Below are 17470 nucleotides of genomic sequence, written 5' to 3'. Positions count from 1 at the left end.
AAGCGCCAGTTTGTATGTGCAGGCCATCTATGTTTCGTCTCGTTCCTACAAAGGTTGCATTACGGCTAGTGAGAGTTCACACCATGGTAGATTCGTGGGCAGGCCATTTTTTCGCCGTTCGACGCGGCCCCAAAATGTCCCAAAAAAAAAAATTGAGCTTGGGTGCTCGACAAGGCCGCACAGAGTCGTCGATCAACCAGAAAACCTTCCCGTTGGAGCCAGGGTAAGATTCGTTTATCCTTCACAAACAACCGCAATCGCCCTGCCACGGCCAGTTCCGGACCATCCCGAATCGACTTCGCGGTGCCAACTAGAGACACGAAAACTATATCAACCCGACGCCGCTCCTCAATCAGCTAGATCTCTCATTAGCTTTGTCGCCCACCTTGATTCATCAGCATTCCCCAAGTCTCTCAACACAGCTTGGTTGCGAAGTTACAGTCCAACATCATGATACTACCGGTCTGTCCACGAAGCCTCCAGAAAGGTGAACCTATACAAACGCCATGGTCCACTCATGTCGTCGTCAAGGAGATCCTCGTAACCACCCAGGTGGGCAATTTGACCTTTTACGGTGTCCGTGCCGAGACCCAAGACTCCTACCCTTGGGACTGGCTGAGCACAGAAAGCCTTCTCTGGGTTTTTGACGATGGAACAGGTCCTCGGATGTGGCAGCATCCGGCTCAACCAGTGCCGTACAGTTTTCAGGAGCCAGAAAATAACTTGGAGCGTATCGTAGGCCATTACGAGTCGAGGAGCGGGGAATGCTACGTTGCGGTCAAATGGAAGAACTGCTTGTCACCAACGTGGGAGCTGGAGGAGAATATGGGCTGTCTTGCTGACGCCCTCACGTGCTATTTCAATAACATTTCAGACCAGAGCTGGGCCGAGTAGGCCGGGGAAGGGTGTTTCCCAGCGTTATGCTGGGTTTCTCGAAAAAAAAAAAAAAAAAAAAAAAACTTTGTTCCATATGCTGCCAGAAGCTCTGGAACGAGGGCATCGGGATGTAGAAATCGCCCTTAACGAACGTGCACAACAAATAAGAACGCACTGGAACTCACGCCACGGCAGTTCCCAAAAAGTTCTGAGCAGTGGGGCCAATAACATGGTAATCAAGTATCATGTTGCAATGTAACTCATACGATGTGTAACGGTGCACCTAAGCCGTCACGCCACAGGGCAAAAGATTGGGCTATAATCGCCATTGTAGCATTTACAGAAGGTGATTCAGCTGTCTATAGGGGCTTGTAGTGCTGTTGCGGGGGACCATGCCGTAATAGATCCAATCTCCTGGATCACGGCTCACATCGCGATACCCAAACACCACCGCCAGTACATAGTGCACACTTATTGCACTCTCTTATGTAGTAGCTACCTCAGCTATCAATACATCTTAGTTACACTCAATATCTTCAGCACATTACCAGACGTGACTTATACCCCCTCGCTCAGGGCAACGCAACCTGATCCTCTGCCAACACAAACCCAGCACGATCGGTTTATCCGTTGGGAAATCACCACGATCGTCACAGCACTCGCTTGTCTGTTGCACTGGCTTATCACGTACGTTATATAGAATTCCAAGCTATTGTAGGCTTAAATTGGAATATGAAGAATTCCTTTAATATCTTATTTTAAGGTACAAACATGAGTGTGGCACTCCCTTGACTGCGGCGCTCGCTTGTTAAGTACGTTAGTTTGTTATAACGTACATGATAAGCGAGTGTTACAAACAAGTGAGTGTTACACTACACTGTGTAAGCTAAAACAGCTAAACTCCAATTTTCTAAAACTAACGTACATAATAAGTGAGTGGATCAAACAAGTGAGTAGATCAAAAATCCCTCATCCTCCACCCTCTCTACTTGATCAATTGATTCTTCACCACTAAGCATATCACAGACAAATTATAAGGCAAGAATCCTTCTAGCACTTCATGCCTATCAAAATAACCCCAATCTAGGTCTCAAACGCGCTGCAAAGACCTATAAAGTTAGTTATGGTACACTATGGCGCCGACACAATAGCATTCAGTCTCAGCGCGATACTACCCCCAAATCACGCAAATTATCCGATCTAGAGGAATAGATCATAGTTCAGTTCATCCTAGACCTAGACTCGCGAGGTTTCCCCCCACGACTGCGTGGTGTAGAAGAAATAGCTAACCGACTGCTCGCCGACCGGAACGCACCACCCGTCGGCAAGCGCTAGGCTTCCAACTTCGTTAAGCGACACAATGAGCTTAAGACGCGCTTTTTTCGTAGATACGACTACCAGAGGGCCAAATGCGAAGATCTAACTAAGATTCGAAAGTAGTTTAAGCTCGTGGAGAACATAATCGCCAAATACGGTATCGACCTAGCCAATATCTATAACTTCGATGAGGTTAGCTTTATAATAGGCGTCATTGCAAATAGAATAGTCGTCATAGGCACAGAAAGGCGTACAAGACCGAAATTAGTGCAGCCTAGAAGCCGGGAATGGATTACTATCATCCAGGCGATCAATGCGGAAGGCTAGGCGATCCCGCCGTTCATCATAGGTGCGGGCCAGTATCACCTCGCCAACTAGTACCGAGACAGCAATCTCCCGGACGATTAGGCCATTACAACGTCTCCCAATAGCTAGACCGATAATGAGCTAGGTCTAGAGTGGCTAAAGCACTTTGACCGGTATACTAAGACGCGATCGGTTGGCCGCTATCGTCTTTTGATCCTCGACGGCCACAAAAGTCACCACTCTCTTGAGTTTAAGAAATATTGCTAGGCAAATAAGATTATTACGCTCTTTATGCCGCCTCATTCGTCTCATCTACTTCAGCCCCTCGACGTCAGGTACTTTAGCCTGCTTAAGAGGGCATATAGTCGAGAAATCGAGCATCTAATGCGATGCTCTATAACCCACGTTTCCAAGACCGAGTTCTTTCTAGCATTTTATGCAGCATTTTAGGCCACCATGACAGAGAAAAATATTAAGGCAGCTTTTAGAGGGGCTAGCATTATTCCTCTTGATCCGGAAAGTGTGATTTCGAAGCTTAATGTGTAGCTACGGACGCTGACGCCGGCTAAGGAGGAGGCCGGGCTCTCTACTACTTGGGTTTCAAAGACGCCAAAGACGGTCCTTGAGGCCGAATCTCAATCTAAATACCTCGATAGACGAATCAGAAGGCATCATAGTAGCTCGCCAGAGTCAATACTGGAAGCATTAAAGTCGCTTTCCAAGGGAATAAAGGCAACTATGCATGAGCTTGCCTTATTGAGGGCCGAGGTCCGCGATCTTCAGCAGGCAAATAAGACACTAAGCCGGCGGCGGAGGGCAAAACGGAGGCGACTACAGAAAGGAGGAGTGATAACAGTGGGGGAAGCAAGGGAAGCAATTAATCAGATGAATATGGATGGGTAGGTAGAGGGGGAATCGTCGAGAAGTAGTAGTCAAGGAGGGTCGGGGCGACCGAGGGAAAGGCGCTATGGAGGATGCGGCAAGACGGGGCATAATGCAAGAACATGTCAGATAGTTGTTGCAATATCTGAAGAAGAGTATAGCGACTAGTTTTAATTGATTAGATGATTTGTTGTGTTTTTATAGAATTTTCAATTGAGAAGGGTGAGGATTTTTGATCCACTCACTTATTTGATCCACTCACTTATCGTGTACGTTAACGTTAACCAATATATTAACACATCTAAGACACGATCCAAATTTGCCTATCCTTGCGCTGGGAAAAAAAGGTACCGCAGAGATATTGATGCCGTCCTCGCACGAGTCGCGATTTGGCTTGCTGAAATTATCGAGAAAAAGTGTACCGGTAATTCATCACCGCCGCGTTCTTCCTTGTCAGCACCGCCTCTCCGCTGGGAGATGGCACTCTTGGGAGAGGCAGGGCATACAGTAGCACTGCATGGCTTTAATTTCTAGATTCGGTGTTTTCTAATAGAGGAATGGTTCACCACTGAGCTTCTATAGTGTCATTCTACTCCTTTACCTTCCCTCCGTTCAATCCGCCGGATAAAGCGAGGCCCCTGGCCTTTCTTACCAGCTGTAAAAAACCAAAGTCCAACGGCCGGCGTGTCCTGCAGCCTGCCTTCAATCATAACTTTCAGAGCCATTGCGCGGCAACGTCACTGCCAGCTAGGTTTGCCGTGAATAACTACTTGCCGTACTTGCTTGGGCTGATCATCCGGGGAAGAAGGTCATGGGCCAGGAACATGCTAGAAAAAGCCAGCGTAGGGAGGCTCATGATCAAAATATCGATACTAAAGAAGCTTATGAAGTCGGTTTCATTCCTCATGTCACGATTTGACATAAACAGGCCCTCTGACTGCCAGGCATGAGAGCAATAAGCCCATGCCGACTTGAACTGAAACAAGTCTTTTCCATTGGCCCTTGAATTTTGAATGAATCTTGACATATTGTCTAATTTAGGACCTAGAAGCGCGTATTGCTGAGCGTAAACTGGCTGGATTTGATCCTGATGCGGGTAAAGTCCCTTTTGAGGCCATGGGGACGGTGGAATTCACGTGGGCGCTCGGCAGGGTCATTTTATTCCGTCACAACTCAAATATACTGATGCGTACTACAATATCTACATGAGAAGATAGATAGGGGCGTAATTAATTGACTGATAATACCAAGACAATTTTTCTTTTACTCCCGACCCAAAAAAAAAAAAAAAAATTCTCCGATACAAGGCATCTAAACCCCTTGTCAAGATGAATACAAGGGAGCCCAGAGAGGGGTTATTGGGATGTCCTGCGGCCGCGTCGGTTTTGAGTGGGAGGCATGTCAAATTCCCCTTCGTCTGGCCAGGCACTCGGCAAAGAGTCATCATTCATTGGCCCTTCATCCCGGAAGCAATGTTGCGGTATCTGGAGTTGGGGTACGGAGGTCTCTCTCAAAAGTTTTGTCCAGGAGCTAATAGCGCCAAGGCCGCTTATCCCTGTCGGTACCTGAGGTACTTTGGAGCAAATCTTTTCAGTTACTTACTCCCTAAAGCTATAGGGAGGGCTATTGGAGCCCAGGGGGAAATCTAGTGAAGCTTAGAGAGCTATATCCTTAGAAGATAGGGGCTTCAAAAGCAAAGAAAGAGGACCATAAGTACCGATGTAACTGTGCTTGGAAAATGGCCTCTGATTGGCTCGTGTATTTGTGTGGCTTGAGGGCCAGGACAAAACTTTTGAGATAGACCTCCGTAGTCAAGCCAGTTTTCGGTTTGATCGATCGATCCAAGGGATCTGAAGCTGGTCCCCACCAGCGACTCGGGCCCTGTTTTATCGCCCGAGGCCTCCCAGAACATGGTGCCCCCCAATCCCGCGTGCTTGACATATGCAACCTTAGCCTGAACGGCCTGAGGTGAGTCGTAGGAGATTAGCTCGCGCGTGGTAGCATCGTAGCTGTATGAGGCTTGCGCGATGTCGTCATAGAACATTTCCCCGCCCTGCTTAGGCAGAACCTTGTACTCCCAAATACCACCCTCCCAATTGCCAGGTCCCGAATTAGGCAGGCCGACGCCGGAATAGGGCTCGCCGAGGCCCGAGGTTGCTTGGAATGAGCGACCGTAGGCCGGCATGCCAAGAATGATCTTTTCGGCCGGTATGCCGCCGTCTAGATATGCCTGAACGGCATCGTGCGTATTGAAAGGGGTGGAGCCGGGTAGGCCCGAGTTCTTGTAGAGGTTGGAAGTATGACTAGCGACGGAACCGAGGTGCAGGTAGTCGTAGCTCATGAGGTTAACGTAGTCAAGGACTTGGGCGAGCGCAGGAAAATCAAGCTTCCCATAGTGCCCAGGACCCGCTGGTGCGGCAATAGAGAGAAGGAAGTGATGGCCAGGAGCAAATTCAGCGGCATAAGAGTCAAGCTCTTCGCGCACAGCCCTGAGAAGCAGAGTGAGGCTGGCCGCTTCAGTCTCATCCTTGGGATACTCCCAGTCGATGTCTATGCCGTCGAAGCCCCAGTCCTTCATAAGGGTGACGGCAGACTTTGCAAACGTAGAGCGACCCTCGGCGGTGTTGGCAGCTTCGAAGCTTCCCGCCTGTGACCATGTCCAGCCACCAATGGAAAGCATGACCTTGAGGTTTCGATTGGCCATTTTGAGGAGATAGAGCTGCTTGACACATCCATAAGCATTGTCGTCTCCCTCATTCCATGCTACGCGGAGGCATCATAATACACGTTAGCGAATGAAGAAAACAGGATGTGCAGTCAAAGTGTGGAGGGCAAGCCTGAGGACGGGCGGAGTCCTCATGTGGGTGAGGGTTATAGATGGCAGACGATAAAGTGGAAAAAGTAGGAAAGGCTAGACAGGTATCTGGAAGCCTACGGAGTGTAACTTACAGTCGTTTTCATAGTGTTTCTCCAAGTCGGCGTACGTGTCTGCTGTGTAGCTAGAGGCAACAAAAGTCAGATGCTCATACCCTTGAGTATTTTATACGGGACGTACACTGTTCCATTGGTTCCAACATTCATGAATGCGTAGAGAACGTGCGTCAGAGCTGAAGCAGGAAGATCGTGAGGTTGAAAGTTGCGTTGATAAATACCCCTGCCATCAAGCTTGGTCAGCCTGCTTCTTAGTCTAGTGTGTACGGTACCACTTGACTATGCAGCCCGTCAACGTCATTCGCCGTCTCCGCCTAGTTTCCTTTGAGCAACGATCTATCATCACATCCATGCGCAAGGTCACTTTCCCTAGGACGAGTCATCATTGAGCACCTACCAGTTGACGAAGTAAACAGCGTTTACATAGCTGACATCACGCTCGGAAAGACCAGCTCTTCGGGATGGCAAAAGGTCATCTGCGTGCCCAGTACCAAATAGGACTTGAAGAATCACGGTCCAGGCTATCGTCCTAAAGTTTGTCAGCCTCATGACTGCCATTGTGATTTCTCGTGAGATGGCGAGATGCAGCGTAGGGTTTAAAGCGCTCGGCTAGGGTGGGCTCTCTCGTTCATCTATATTATAGCTCAAAAGAATTCCGGCCTTTTTGTGGCGCTGACGGACATGAGGAGATTCCAACCCCGGGGCGGCCGTTTATAGTCGTTTCATAGAGTCTGGAGAGCACGACGTTTTGGATCGCCCGAGAACAGCATAAACACGGCGGTACTTGGATCTTTCGTCGGCTCGCTGTTGTTTGTACTCGATAGCAAGATGAAGCGGATGTCTGGTTTGTCAAGTGCCGCACGCTAGAAGCAGGCTCGGTTACATCCAAAGGTAGAATTCTTTGGAGACTGGAGCTCTACCCTAAATCAGCGACATCAACTCGTGTTAGTGGATTGTTCAAGGGACCTGAACTCTGTGCGTGATAAAAAAAAAGTCACGTCTTTGAGCGGATGAGCAGTGCGGGAAATCTTTGCCATCGAAAAGAAATGTTAACGATAGCTGTAGGCCTTTTTCGTCTTTTCTTTCTTTCCTTCTTTTTTACTTTCGAGAGTGCCAACGAGTGTATCTATATACCTATGTAAGGAGCTCCTTACAGTCATGTGTCGCTTGAGCCTTTCAACAACAACATGACCTGTTCAACACTCAGCAGCAGATTAGCCGAAGGCGGCAGAGACTGAACTCTGGAAAAAAAGAAATAGATTTAGTCTGCTTGAGCTGCGTTTCGGAGATATTCGAAATTTTCGAATCCCACATAGATAGGTAACGATACATCATAGCGCTAAGATGACGTTATATATTCTGCTCCCTAAAACTATGGCTTCATCCTACAAGACGCACCCCTGTCTATAGTCTGACACGATCAAACTGCATCTGATCCGGAGGACACAGGTCAAACGATACGACACCCTTTTCATCCAGAGAAGCGCCGCGGTTACACATGGAAACGTGGCGAGTGCCCCTCGCCGTCTGACGAACCTCCCAATCGCTTACCGCAAGATGATCCTTAGGTATCCACACAGTAGGCCGCCGAGCACGTAGGGCTCTGTGTTCAAAGGCAGTGCGGACGAGCATATCTCTCATACATTCAGGCACGTCTTCCAACCTTGTGGGAAGCTCGGAATATTCTGCAGTATCAGCGGCCACCTCAAGGTATCTGCGACTGGTGACTTTGTCGCTCAGGCTGCAGGCCTCGTCATTGACGTTGCACTCGGCAACGCGATGCTCCTGGGTGGATGAACCCCGGCGCAGCGTTTCTTTCAAGTAATCGCTCCCTTCTATTGGCAGATAATGGAAGAGAGGTGCAAAAGCTCTGTTGAGCCAGACCTGGTAGAGGACTATAGAAGTGAATAGCAGAATCATGATCACGCCCTGCGCCGTGCAAGCGAGCCTCCCATCTTCGTCCTTCACTATAAAGAAGAGACCGGCGAGGCAGAGCTCCATCACGTATACGCCAGTGAAGGTCTAATTAAGCGCGCGGGGGTAGAGCACCCCTCCGGTGTCGTAGTCAGACTAGTAGACGTAGAATATCATGTACCGCTGAGCGGCCCAGAGAAGGGCGAAGGTAAGAATAGCAAAGGCAGATATGAGGGGAGAAATAATACAATACGTCAGGGCGATACACGCAAAGTTTATGTAGGCAGGGAAAACAGCGCTCCATCTGACAGAGACGGGGCTAGTATGGCGGAGCCATTTGGCACGAGGTGTCAAATCGAGCAGCGGCCCAAGAACGTAGCGTATGATAAGAGTGCCTCCCTGCAAGAGCGTCGCGGAGCTAGCTGAGAGCGACTACAGGATCATATAGGAGAAGAAGTAGTTGGCCGCCTTAGGCAGATTCCTGGACAGCATGTCGAGCACGTCTCTTGCTCTTTGCAGCTCTCCCACGTTGGCTGCCAATTCGTCGATCGACGCCGTAAAGAAGGAGGCGATAGAGACGACGAGGAAGATCTAGATATACAGAAAGACGAAGTAGAATCTCTGGACGAACTCATCCCTTAACGCGTGGGTCTTGACGCCCTTGAACTCGGCCAGGAGTTCCAGGAACAGCGGCAAGAGGTAGAGGAGAAGTGCCAGCAGTATAGTAGGCAGGAGGCCTGCGAATGCTTGGATGGCCGTTCTGAGCATTTATCTGTCCTCCAAAAGCGACTCCCAGCGGCTCCCCTCGACAAGCTGGTCGATTTGGCTCAGAGCTCCCGTCCAGGCCACGGGAATGGACCAAAGCGAGATCATGGCGAGCAGAATGCCGTACGCCGCCATCGATCGGAACCAACTGGCCCGGTAGGATAGGCCCAGGTTGGCCCAGATGACTCCCTTGGGGCAGAAACCGATGATCCTGGGGGTCATCTGCCCCGGGAGGTGGAGAATCTCGCTCTGACAGGCCATGTGAGCTGCCACCTGCGTATTGAATTGGATGAATGCCGAGTCCAGGAGCGGAAAGCGATCTTCTAGGTTCTTCTGCAGCAGTTCGATTTCCGAGTTCATAGCATCCAGCTGCTCTCGGCACCAGTATATGGTGTCGACCCTCTTCGAGAATGGCGCGATCCCGGGAAGCCATGGCAAGCCAAAGAGCGGCAGCCGATGGGAGGGTCGGTCGTCACTGCTCAGGATCTCCCACCAAGGCCATACCTTGTCATGTTTCTCGCAGTCAGTGCCTCCGCCACCGCCACCGCTGCCATCACCAGAGTCTCTCATGGATAATTTCCCTTGCTTCTCGGAATCCATACGACTGAGGCCTGGAACTCGGGGCATCCGATGCCCAGACGTCGATTTCGACCTCTCGTACCCGCTGGTTGCGACTTCCAACACGCTGTCAGGTCTCAACACCGGCTTGCCCGCTTTTCTCCACGCCCGTTGGGTAGCCTTAACGAGGAACGTTTCGGCCTCTTCGAGCTTACGATGGATTGCATCGCGGCGGTCAATCTTCTCTGCCAAAGAGGAGAAGTCTCTATTCACCCACACGTTCTCCACCCCGCCGGGAAACAGGAAGAACAGGTCCCGCAGCTTTTCTCTGGTGCACAACGAAGCGGGGATCGAGTTTACCAATATGGTCCTTGCCGAAGGCCTGGCCCGGTGGTCGGCGCTCGTGAGATAGCTCTGCCGCACCTCTACGTACCTCTTCATCTCGTGAAAGAAGATGAAGCAGACCCATGTCACGGCGACGACAGACATTGAGAGGTGCGCCCAGTAGCGATGCGTGCTCGTCGGCCGCACATTTCCCCACGCCAAAGTGTCCAGCCCCGTAGTCTGATCCGGGTGCCGGCCTATCGAGTTTCCCCCTCCGTCAGAGTTAAGCTGACTACCCCGTCCGCCGACATAGTTTAATGGCACTAGCACGGGTATCACCACCACGGCGATTAGGACAAAGATAGCAAGCAGAGTCTATAGGTATCGGAGGAAGAAGTACGCATCAAGCCCACACCTCTTTATGGTGTCTTCATCACGCACGTTCCACAGCCACTTGACGGTGGTGACGAACCCGTAGCGTTGCCGTTCCGGCCATTCGTGCGGGGGAGCTAGATATAATTTTGACTTGCTGATTGCGCGTATCAGTATGTGGTGTGGTCCCAGGTGGAGCCCAGCGAACTCACAAAACACGGACTAGGTAGTTTCTGAGGAATAGAAACAAAAGGAACTAGATGAGAAAGATGATAGAGCCGCTGCCGACGGCGGTAAGGAAGCTAACAACGCCAATGCCTCGGTCGTTCTGCGCGCCACCAGGCAGTCTATCGCCCGCAGCTCTAGCAACGAGAAGAGCACCTAGAGATACTAGTTCTATCATATGTACGAACCCTACGATGGTGATGCGGCTGTCGCCTTCCGCCCTCTTGGTGCGCAGGGACGACTAGGCACGAGGTGCCGTTGGTCTTGGGTGCCACAGATCTTAAAGTATTTACATGCTCTGGATTTGTAGTCGTCTTAGCCGAATTCTACTGAACTTAGGCTTTAGTCCAAATTTCTGCGTCCTTTGTCAGACCCGTCGGCTAGTATGCAGGAAGCATGGGGCCTAGGGTTGCCCGGGATTGAAATACTGTGAGGTTTTAAAAACCTAGAAAGACGTTAGATTAGCAAGTCTATTTTGCACCAAGATACAACGGCCATTTCAGTCCCAAAACTCGAAACAAGGTATCCTATCGCTATTGCCGTAGTGTAGCAGAGAGCTGTTTCACGCCCTGGCTTACGGGATCGGGGGTTGCTGTTGCGATGTTACAGTCGAGACGTTAAAGAGTAGTCACCACTGCCATGAGGCAGTCTTTGTTCTCTGAAGCTAGAGTGTGACTCCATTGATGCTAAATTTGGTTTTATTTTTTCCTTATTTCCTCATCAGCAAATCCTACTGGCAGAGGATACTATGTAATCTGATAAATCGGGTGTCCCGCATCCACAAACTCAAGCCTTCGCCCTTCGTCTCTCTCTCTCCCTCTTGCTCCACAACAACCAGTAGCCTAGGGCCTTTAACACCTGAAAGTGTGCCCTATAGTGAGCGGTGGTGTAATGGTAGTCATTATGGGAGCTGATTGTTCTCCCATGGTGGTTGTGGTAACTCCATGTAGGATACACGCCTAGATTCGAAGCAAGCAGATGTATAATGTCTTCTGCGTTTGCACGTAGAAACCTATGCCAGGAGGGAGTTTTGCTACGCGATCGTTACCAATTCCTCGGGAAGGCTTCTCGGCTTGGCTCAATAGAGGCTCCAACTCAGCAGTCCGCAGCGCTTTCTGGTACACGCGGCGAATATCGAATAAGCTGCGAACTGGACGGTTGAGAGGTTCACCGTCAATATGAATGGTCTTAACCCCACGTCCAGTGACTTGAACATCAGTAACTCTCACTGAAATATGAAGAGTTTCATGGTGTGCTTTATTCATGTTGAAATGTATGCTGTGATGTGTTAGAAGTGTGTGGTGTGAGCGGCGCGAGGACTGGTATTTATCAGAGTGTGTCGATGTGAAGCGTCGAGGCTCGTACCGGCATCACTATTTGCACCTAGCCGAATTAGGCGGCTTGCTTCGCCAAAGTCAATGTGGGATACAATGGGCTATATTTAGAGTCGAAGATGAATGTCCAACACGCTCGCTCCAGCGATTCTATGTTGGAAATATTACGCAGGGGTGCTGAATGCAGGTATCGACTGAACTTGATTGTTATTGTTGAGATGAGAGTTCCTGTCGGGTTTATATCTCTAAGTGATTCCATCTAGGCCTTCGAACTCTAAGTCTAGGACTTTCAGACTGATGGTCTTAATCCTGAAGGGAAGGGGAATCCTCGGATTTCCAACAAGACCTATACATGACTCAGTCCAGATTCCATATCATCTCCAGCTCCTCCACCATAGCTATTGCCTCTTTGAAATCCTGTCTGTTTCTGATATAGACCGCACCTAGCTCATAATCATAGGTTACACCGCAGCGACTGATCGCAAAGAGCCAGCAGTCCTTCAACGTCACCCCGTGAACTTGGGGCATCTGCTCGATTTTCCTCAACAGCGTCGTCCAACTAATCTTTTCGTACATCACCACTTCCCGGAGACTGACCTCCTCCAGTATTGATTGATGGCGGAGAAGTAAGCCAACCAGTTCCGTTTCGGTGACCTCCAACCGGGTTAATTCCAGTTTCCGTAGCTAGGGGATTGACAATATGTTGTAAAGACATGGAGAAATAGTTTGGATATCGAAGTCGTTGCTGAAGGCCAAAGAAAAGTGCGCCAGGTGAGGAAAAAGACCAATGAAACGGGCAAGATTCTGACTCCAGGTAGGGGCGGAATCATTCTCCTCGGAGGTCTTCTCAAACGGTGGAGAAGCAAGTAACTTTAGAGTCGTAAGACTGGTGATGTCACTGCGACTCTCGGACTGCGCCATATGCCCCGGTGGCAAGTCGAGCAGGTGGAAGCCGATTGGGGACTTGGTCTGGGGCTTATCTTCCTGACCAAGGTAGATGCACAATTCCTCCAGAGGAAGCTTGCTTGCATTTGCAGCCGTAAGCATGACATGCAACACATGCTTCACAAACCGTTCGCTACCAGCATCGTCATAACCTAGGCCTCTGTCGAGTTCACCTATTTCCCTTTCTAATCGTGCGGCGCCCCAAGGAATACATGCATCGGCCAGGAGGAGTGTTTTGCAGTTGCTGAGGCGACTCATGGCTCGTCCAAGTGCTTCGATATCCGGGCCTGATAGAAAGTCCTCTTGGGCATCGAAGCATCGACGATATGTAGTTGCATAGGATTGGTTGAGGACGTCGTCGTCGTCATCATCATCATCCTCTGGCCACATACTAAGCTCCCCGCTAGGCCACAAGTCAAGCCCATCCGAGTCTGAGTATCCAGCCATAATGCTCCGGAGGCTTTGGCTTTCCCTCAAGTCATCTTCTGGTTCCGGGAAGTGATCGGTGCAGAGTCCCAACGTGCGCACTTCCGGCCCCAACAAGGGGTGTTCTGAGATGTGGATAAGCGTGTTCAAGCTTTCCTTTTCCAGCATTACATAACGCGTCTGGAAGTATGTACGCGCGAATCGACGAAAAGTCTTTGCATTTATATCTCGGCACGTTTGTCGGAACGCACGGAAGTCATCGGCGGAGAGGTATCCTAGTATTAACTGGGTAGTCTCCACCGGAAGCGATAGGAGGGTAGTCATAACGTGGGACGGGCGTGAGGAGTCGAGAAATATTGATCAAAACAAAGTCGAGCAAATTGGCTGGCGTTTGCGCGCCATGCGTTCTTCTTATGGTCTAAGCCGGTCGCGTCGCCCTGTTCATTGCCCCTGACCGGGGTATCCCAAACTTTACATGCAAAATGAGGGGGTGGGCTTCAGTAGCGGGCACGGCAAGACCCACGTGAATTGGGGCAGGACACTTGGTTTTTACCAAGCTATACACAGCAAAGAACTACATCTAAGCGAAAAGAAATAGAAGATCGTAATTATATGATTGATACCGCGAAGATCATCTTTCTCGTTCCTGACTAGGAAACTCGCAGCAGAAGGCCTCCGTCGCGCTGTGAAGAAGAGACCATGGTCTGAGCACAGGGGACTGCTTGCGGCTGCGCAGGCAATGCCAAGAGCTGACCTTCCCAGGCTGCTCGTCTCATTCACAGCCAGGAGAAGATCTGATCAGAAGCCATTCCAGCGCATGATCAATGATGGGTTTAGGTTGTCGGTTTTCGGTTATGTTTGGAAGGGCTCAGTCAACAAGATGACGGATAAAACGAAGTCTCCACTTAGTCTTTGCTGAGCGGCACCCCTGCTCTTTGAATGGTTGTGTGTGATAAGATAAGATAAACTATGCCGAGTAAACACGTGGCTATTGTCAATGACGGATCAAAGCTTTGCCGGCGGTTGCTCGGTCAAGGTGCTGGCCAGAAACGCGACATGCCACACGCGACTTTGGCTCTTTCTTGTCGTTCTGAATATGTCCCACCCGCCATGAGAAATGAATCGCAGGCTAAGGCCATTGAGGATAACCCTATTGGAAATGGCCTTGATGCCTTTCGTGCGTCCTTCAATTTGATATACAAAGGCGCGAGTATCTCCTCCGCTCCTGATGTTCTAGAACAGCTTGAACAAGAAGGTACGGCAACGAACTTTTCAGAGGCGCTCCTTTAACTAGCCTTTAGATATCCAAAATCTCGTTCTCGATCTTCTCTCCGCCCTACGAAACCTCCCCGCCGTTCGCTTTCTACCTTCAAAGACAGGTCACGGCACCCTCCGAAGCGATCTCCTCAGACTCATTTCCGCTGCCGCCTCCGACGACTTTGACTTCGACCGCGTTAAGCCTCTCCTGAAATCAGCTCTCGCCACCGAGCCCGATACCCTTATCTGGGATCAAGTCTACAACACCGTCGCCGAATCCACCCCGCCTCCCCGACCGATAGCCTCGTCCCTCCAACAGACCCCATGGCTGCGCAACACAAGCAGCTTTGCAAACTCGTCCGAGCACCGCAAATACGTGGACGACGTGCTGAAAGAGGAGCTTGGGTCTATGTATGTCGGGCTCCGTCACTTTCACAACACGTACTTTGGAGGCGTGGTCGGCCTTGACGCAGTTTCCGAGGCGTTCTTTGACCAGTGCATCGAAGGCAGCGATCCACTCTTTGAGGACGGTTGGAAGGGATGGCCCGAGGACGCGAACCAGGACGACGTGCTGAGCTGGTTTTCCGACTTCAGCGACAAGCTAGCGGCATTCGCAGACGGCCACGGGTCAATCTCGACGCATCAACATCGACGACGGCCTCTTGCACAGCCCAACAAGCCAATTCAAGGTTCCACCGGAGAGCGCAAGCTGGACGTCGGTTTCGTCAAGGACACGAAGGCTGGAAAAGACTCGCGGTGCCACTGGTCGCAGATCTTGGTGCCTGGAGAGCTGAAGAGCAACCCATCCGCCGACAAAGCCTCGATGGCGTGGCTTGACCTGGGGAGGTACGCGAGGGAAGTGCTTACTGCGCAGGACACGCGTCGCTTCGTCTTAGGCTTTACCATCTGCGGGTCCCTCATGAGGGTATGGGCGTTTGACCGGCTCGGGGGCATCGCATCGGAGCAGTTCGACATTAACAAAGATGGGCGTCAGTTTGTGTCCACGATCCTTGGCTTTCTCTGGATGAACGAGGAGCAGCTAGGGTTCGACCCGACGATTATGACGGCAAACGGGGAGCGCTTCATCGAGGTCAACCGGAATGGTTCGACCGAGCGGATCATCATCGACAAGAAGATGCAGCGGGCGCCTTGCATAGCTGGTCGAGCGACGACATGTTGGAAAGCCCACCCCGAAGGACAGCCGGAGATGCTGCTTGTCATTAAGGATTCGTGGCAGTATCCGGAACGAGATGAAGAAGGCGAACTGCTAGGCGAGGTGACTGACAAGGGTGTCGTTAACGTAGCTCGGTACTATCACCACGAGACGGTCCAGATTCACGGGGAAGATGATGACATCCGGAATAACGTTCGAAGGGGGCTGGACATTACGCAAGCTGCAAACTACCGTCCAGAACGACCAATGCGGCGGAGCAACGTCGCGTCCGGCACATCGAGAGGGGATCGCGGCAGAGCCGGTGCCAGCAGGAAGCGGTCATCTAGCCAAATCGGTGCTCCTCTTCCTTCTAGCAAGCGGTCCTGTTCTGTGTCTCCAACAAAGGCCGCCAGCATAGTACCAAACCGGGTACATCGGCGTCTCATTGTCCGAGACTATGGAATGCCCATCTACAAGGCAAGCTCCCGGTCGGCTCTGCTTGCTGCGTTAGAGCGCTGCATCGAGGGACATGAGTCTCTGCACCGGGCAGGCTTGCTTCACCGAGACGTCTCGATCAACAATCTCATGATCAACGAGGATGACGACAATCCGTCGTGGCCTGCTTTTGTGATCGACCTTGATCTGGCCATCAAAGAGCCGCGAGAGGCTGCGTCAGGGGCAAAGGGGAAAACGGGAACACGGGCTTTCATGGCGATCGGGGCGCTACTGGGCGAGCAGCATTCCTTTATGCACGATCTCGAGTCGTTCTTCTGGGTGCTGTTCTGGATATGCATCCACTACAACGGGCCAGGCGAGGATAGAGTCGTCCAAGAGTTCGATAAGTGGAACTACGTTGATACTGGAGAACTGGCGAACCTAAAGAAAGGGCAAGTATCCCATGAAGGTGATTTCATCAAAACTGTAGAGGAGAATTTCACATCATATTATCAGCCTTTAGTACCTTGGGTCAACAGGTTGCGGAAGGTAGTGTTTCCGAATGGTGGGAGGTGGGAGAGAGAGGACAAAGGTCAGTATACTCGGGTGAGGGAGATCCTCGAGCAGGCGGGACGGGACCCAAAGGTGTTGGGCGATGAGGGGGGCACTGTACGCTTGTAGCGCAAAGATAGAGCAACCACATATCAAGAATACAGCACATGTCATGGGCGAGGATTACAACCATCGTGAATAGCTTCACGGTTAGCGTGAACGCCACACCATAACTAGCATCAGGCAACAGCCTGCTGCCTGTGAGATCGGCAGACTGAACATAGGTATGAGAGACTGACTCTCATCCCTCCTTTAGATAGAATGTCAAGCGCTCATTTGATCCTCATGGCTCATTAGTACCTGCGATAGCACATAGTAGCAGCACAACGAGCGTGATTCGCTATAGTAAGATGGTGCAGATAGCCATAGCTCTGTCTATCGTGAGCTCTAATTTTCTCTCATTAGATGTGTGTATGTTCTAGGTTGAGTCAGGGTTGGAAGTCGATCGTATAGATCGATCGATTCATATCGAGCGTCACCTTCAATCGGTCGATATCGATTGACGATCAAATCGATCACTGCTGGTCTTCATTCTTCATCGTCCCTATCTACGGTTATCCTGCCCACCAATTGAAGTACTTGCCTCTAATTATCCCCCTCCAGGAGGCTAAGAGGAAGAGTCGGCTGATAAGTACCGGCTTTGTTCCACGAACGAAGGCACGAGGCGTGGGAGACTATTTGCTTCCTTTTCTACCTAGGGGCGGCAAAGGATCTTGTCGTTGGGATGGTTTGTGCACATACGCTGAGCTTGCAAGGGGTATGGGGAAGGATTGGCTGGCAGACAAGCGTGAGGAGGTGTCAGACGATGCCTCTAGTCGCACGATGGACTTTGAATAGC

General features: G+C 50.7%; 7 protein-coding genes across 7 annotated transcripts; 2 read left to right on the top strand and 5 right to left on the bottom strand.

Annotated features, from left to right (window-relative positions):
* Window positions 1-450: 450 nt before the first annotated feature.
* On the top strand, window positions 451-894 carry NECHADRAFT_55184 (uncharacterized protein; the record flags this gene model as incomplete). Its single annotated transcript, XM_003044243.1, has 1 exon — window positions 451-894. One exon carries the CDS (start codon window positions 451-453, stop codon window positions 892-894), a length of 444 nt encoding a protein of 147 aa, XP_003044289.1.
* A 4174-nt stretch (window positions 895-5068) lies between these two features.
* NECHADRAFT_55194 (uncharacterized protein) lies at window positions 5069-6861 on the bottom strand (the record flags this gene model as incomplete). Its single annotated transcript, XM_003044202.1, has 4 exons — window positions 5069-6144; window positions 6331-6380; window positions 6437-6535; window positions 6710-6861. The coding sequence occupies 4 exons, from the start codon at window positions 6859-6861 to the stop codon at window positions 5069-5071; spliced, it is 1377 nt and encodes a 458-aa protein (XP_003044248.1).
* Window positions 6862-7573: 712 nt separating this feature from the next.
* On the bottom strand, window positions 7574-8313 carry NECHADRAFT_88442 (uncharacterized protein; the record flags this gene model as incomplete). The annotated part of the gene is made up of 2 exons (XM_003044201.1): window positions 7574-7651; window positions 7849-8313. 2 exons carry the CDS (start codon window positions 8311-8313, stop codon window positions 7574-7576), a joined length of 543 nt encoding a protein of 180 aa, XP_003044247.1.
* A 681-nt stretch (window positions 8314-8994) lies between these two features.
* On the bottom strand, window positions 8995-10038 carry NECHADRAFT_88441 (uncharacterized protein; the record flags this gene model as incomplete). Its single annotated transcript, XM_003044200.1, has 2 exons — window positions 8995-9877; window positions 9983-10038. The coding sequence occupies 2 exons, from the start codon at window positions 10036-10038 to the stop codon at window positions 8995-8997; spliced, it is 939 nt and encodes a 312-aa protein (XP_003044246.1).
* Window positions 10039-11256: 1218 nt separating this feature from the next.
* On the bottom strand, window positions 11257-11735 carry NECHADRAFT_88440 (uncharacterized protein; the record flags this gene model as incomplete). The annotated part of the gene is made up of 2 exons (XM_003044199.1): window positions 11257-11429; window positions 11483-11735. The coding sequence occupies 2 exons, from the start codon at window positions 11733-11735 to the stop codon at window positions 11257-11259; spliced, it is 426 nt and encodes a 141-aa protein (XP_003044245.1).
* Window positions 11736-12023: 288 nt separating this feature from the next.
* Window positions 12024-13499, bottom strand: NECHADRAFT_102252 (uncharacterized protein; the record flags this gene model as incomplete). Its single annotated transcript, XM_003044198.1, has 1 exon — window positions 12024-13499. The coding sequence occupies one exon, from the start codon at window positions 13497-13499 to the stop codon at window positions 12489-12491; it is 1011 nt and encodes a 336-aa protein (XP_003044244.1). The 3' UTR covers window positions 12024-12488.
* A 645-nt stretch (window positions 13500-14144) lies between these two features.
* NECHADRAFT_102251 (uncharacterized protein) lies at window positions 14145-16749 on the top strand (the record flags this gene model as incomplete). The annotated part of the gene is made up of 2 exons (XM_003044242.1): window positions 14145-14430; window positions 14477-16749. 2 exons carry the CDS (start codon window positions 14145-14147, stop codon window positions 16699-16701), a joined length of 2511 nt encoding a protein of 836 aa, XP_003044288.1. The 3' UTR covers window positions 16702-16749.
* Window positions 16750-17470: the final 721 nt, after the last annotated feature.

This window comes from Fusarium vanettenii (assembly GCF_000151355.1).
Source record: "Fusarium vanettenii 77-13-4 chromosome 14 genomic scaffold NECHAsca_23_chr14_3_0, whole genome shotgun sequence".
NCBI classification, from domain to species: Eukaryota; Fungi; Ascomycota; class Sordariomycetes; order Hypocreales; family Nectriaceae; genus Fusarium; species Fusarium vanettenii.
Note: the sequence above shows the minus strand (reverse complement) of the source record. Positions and strands in the feature narration are given on the sequence as shown.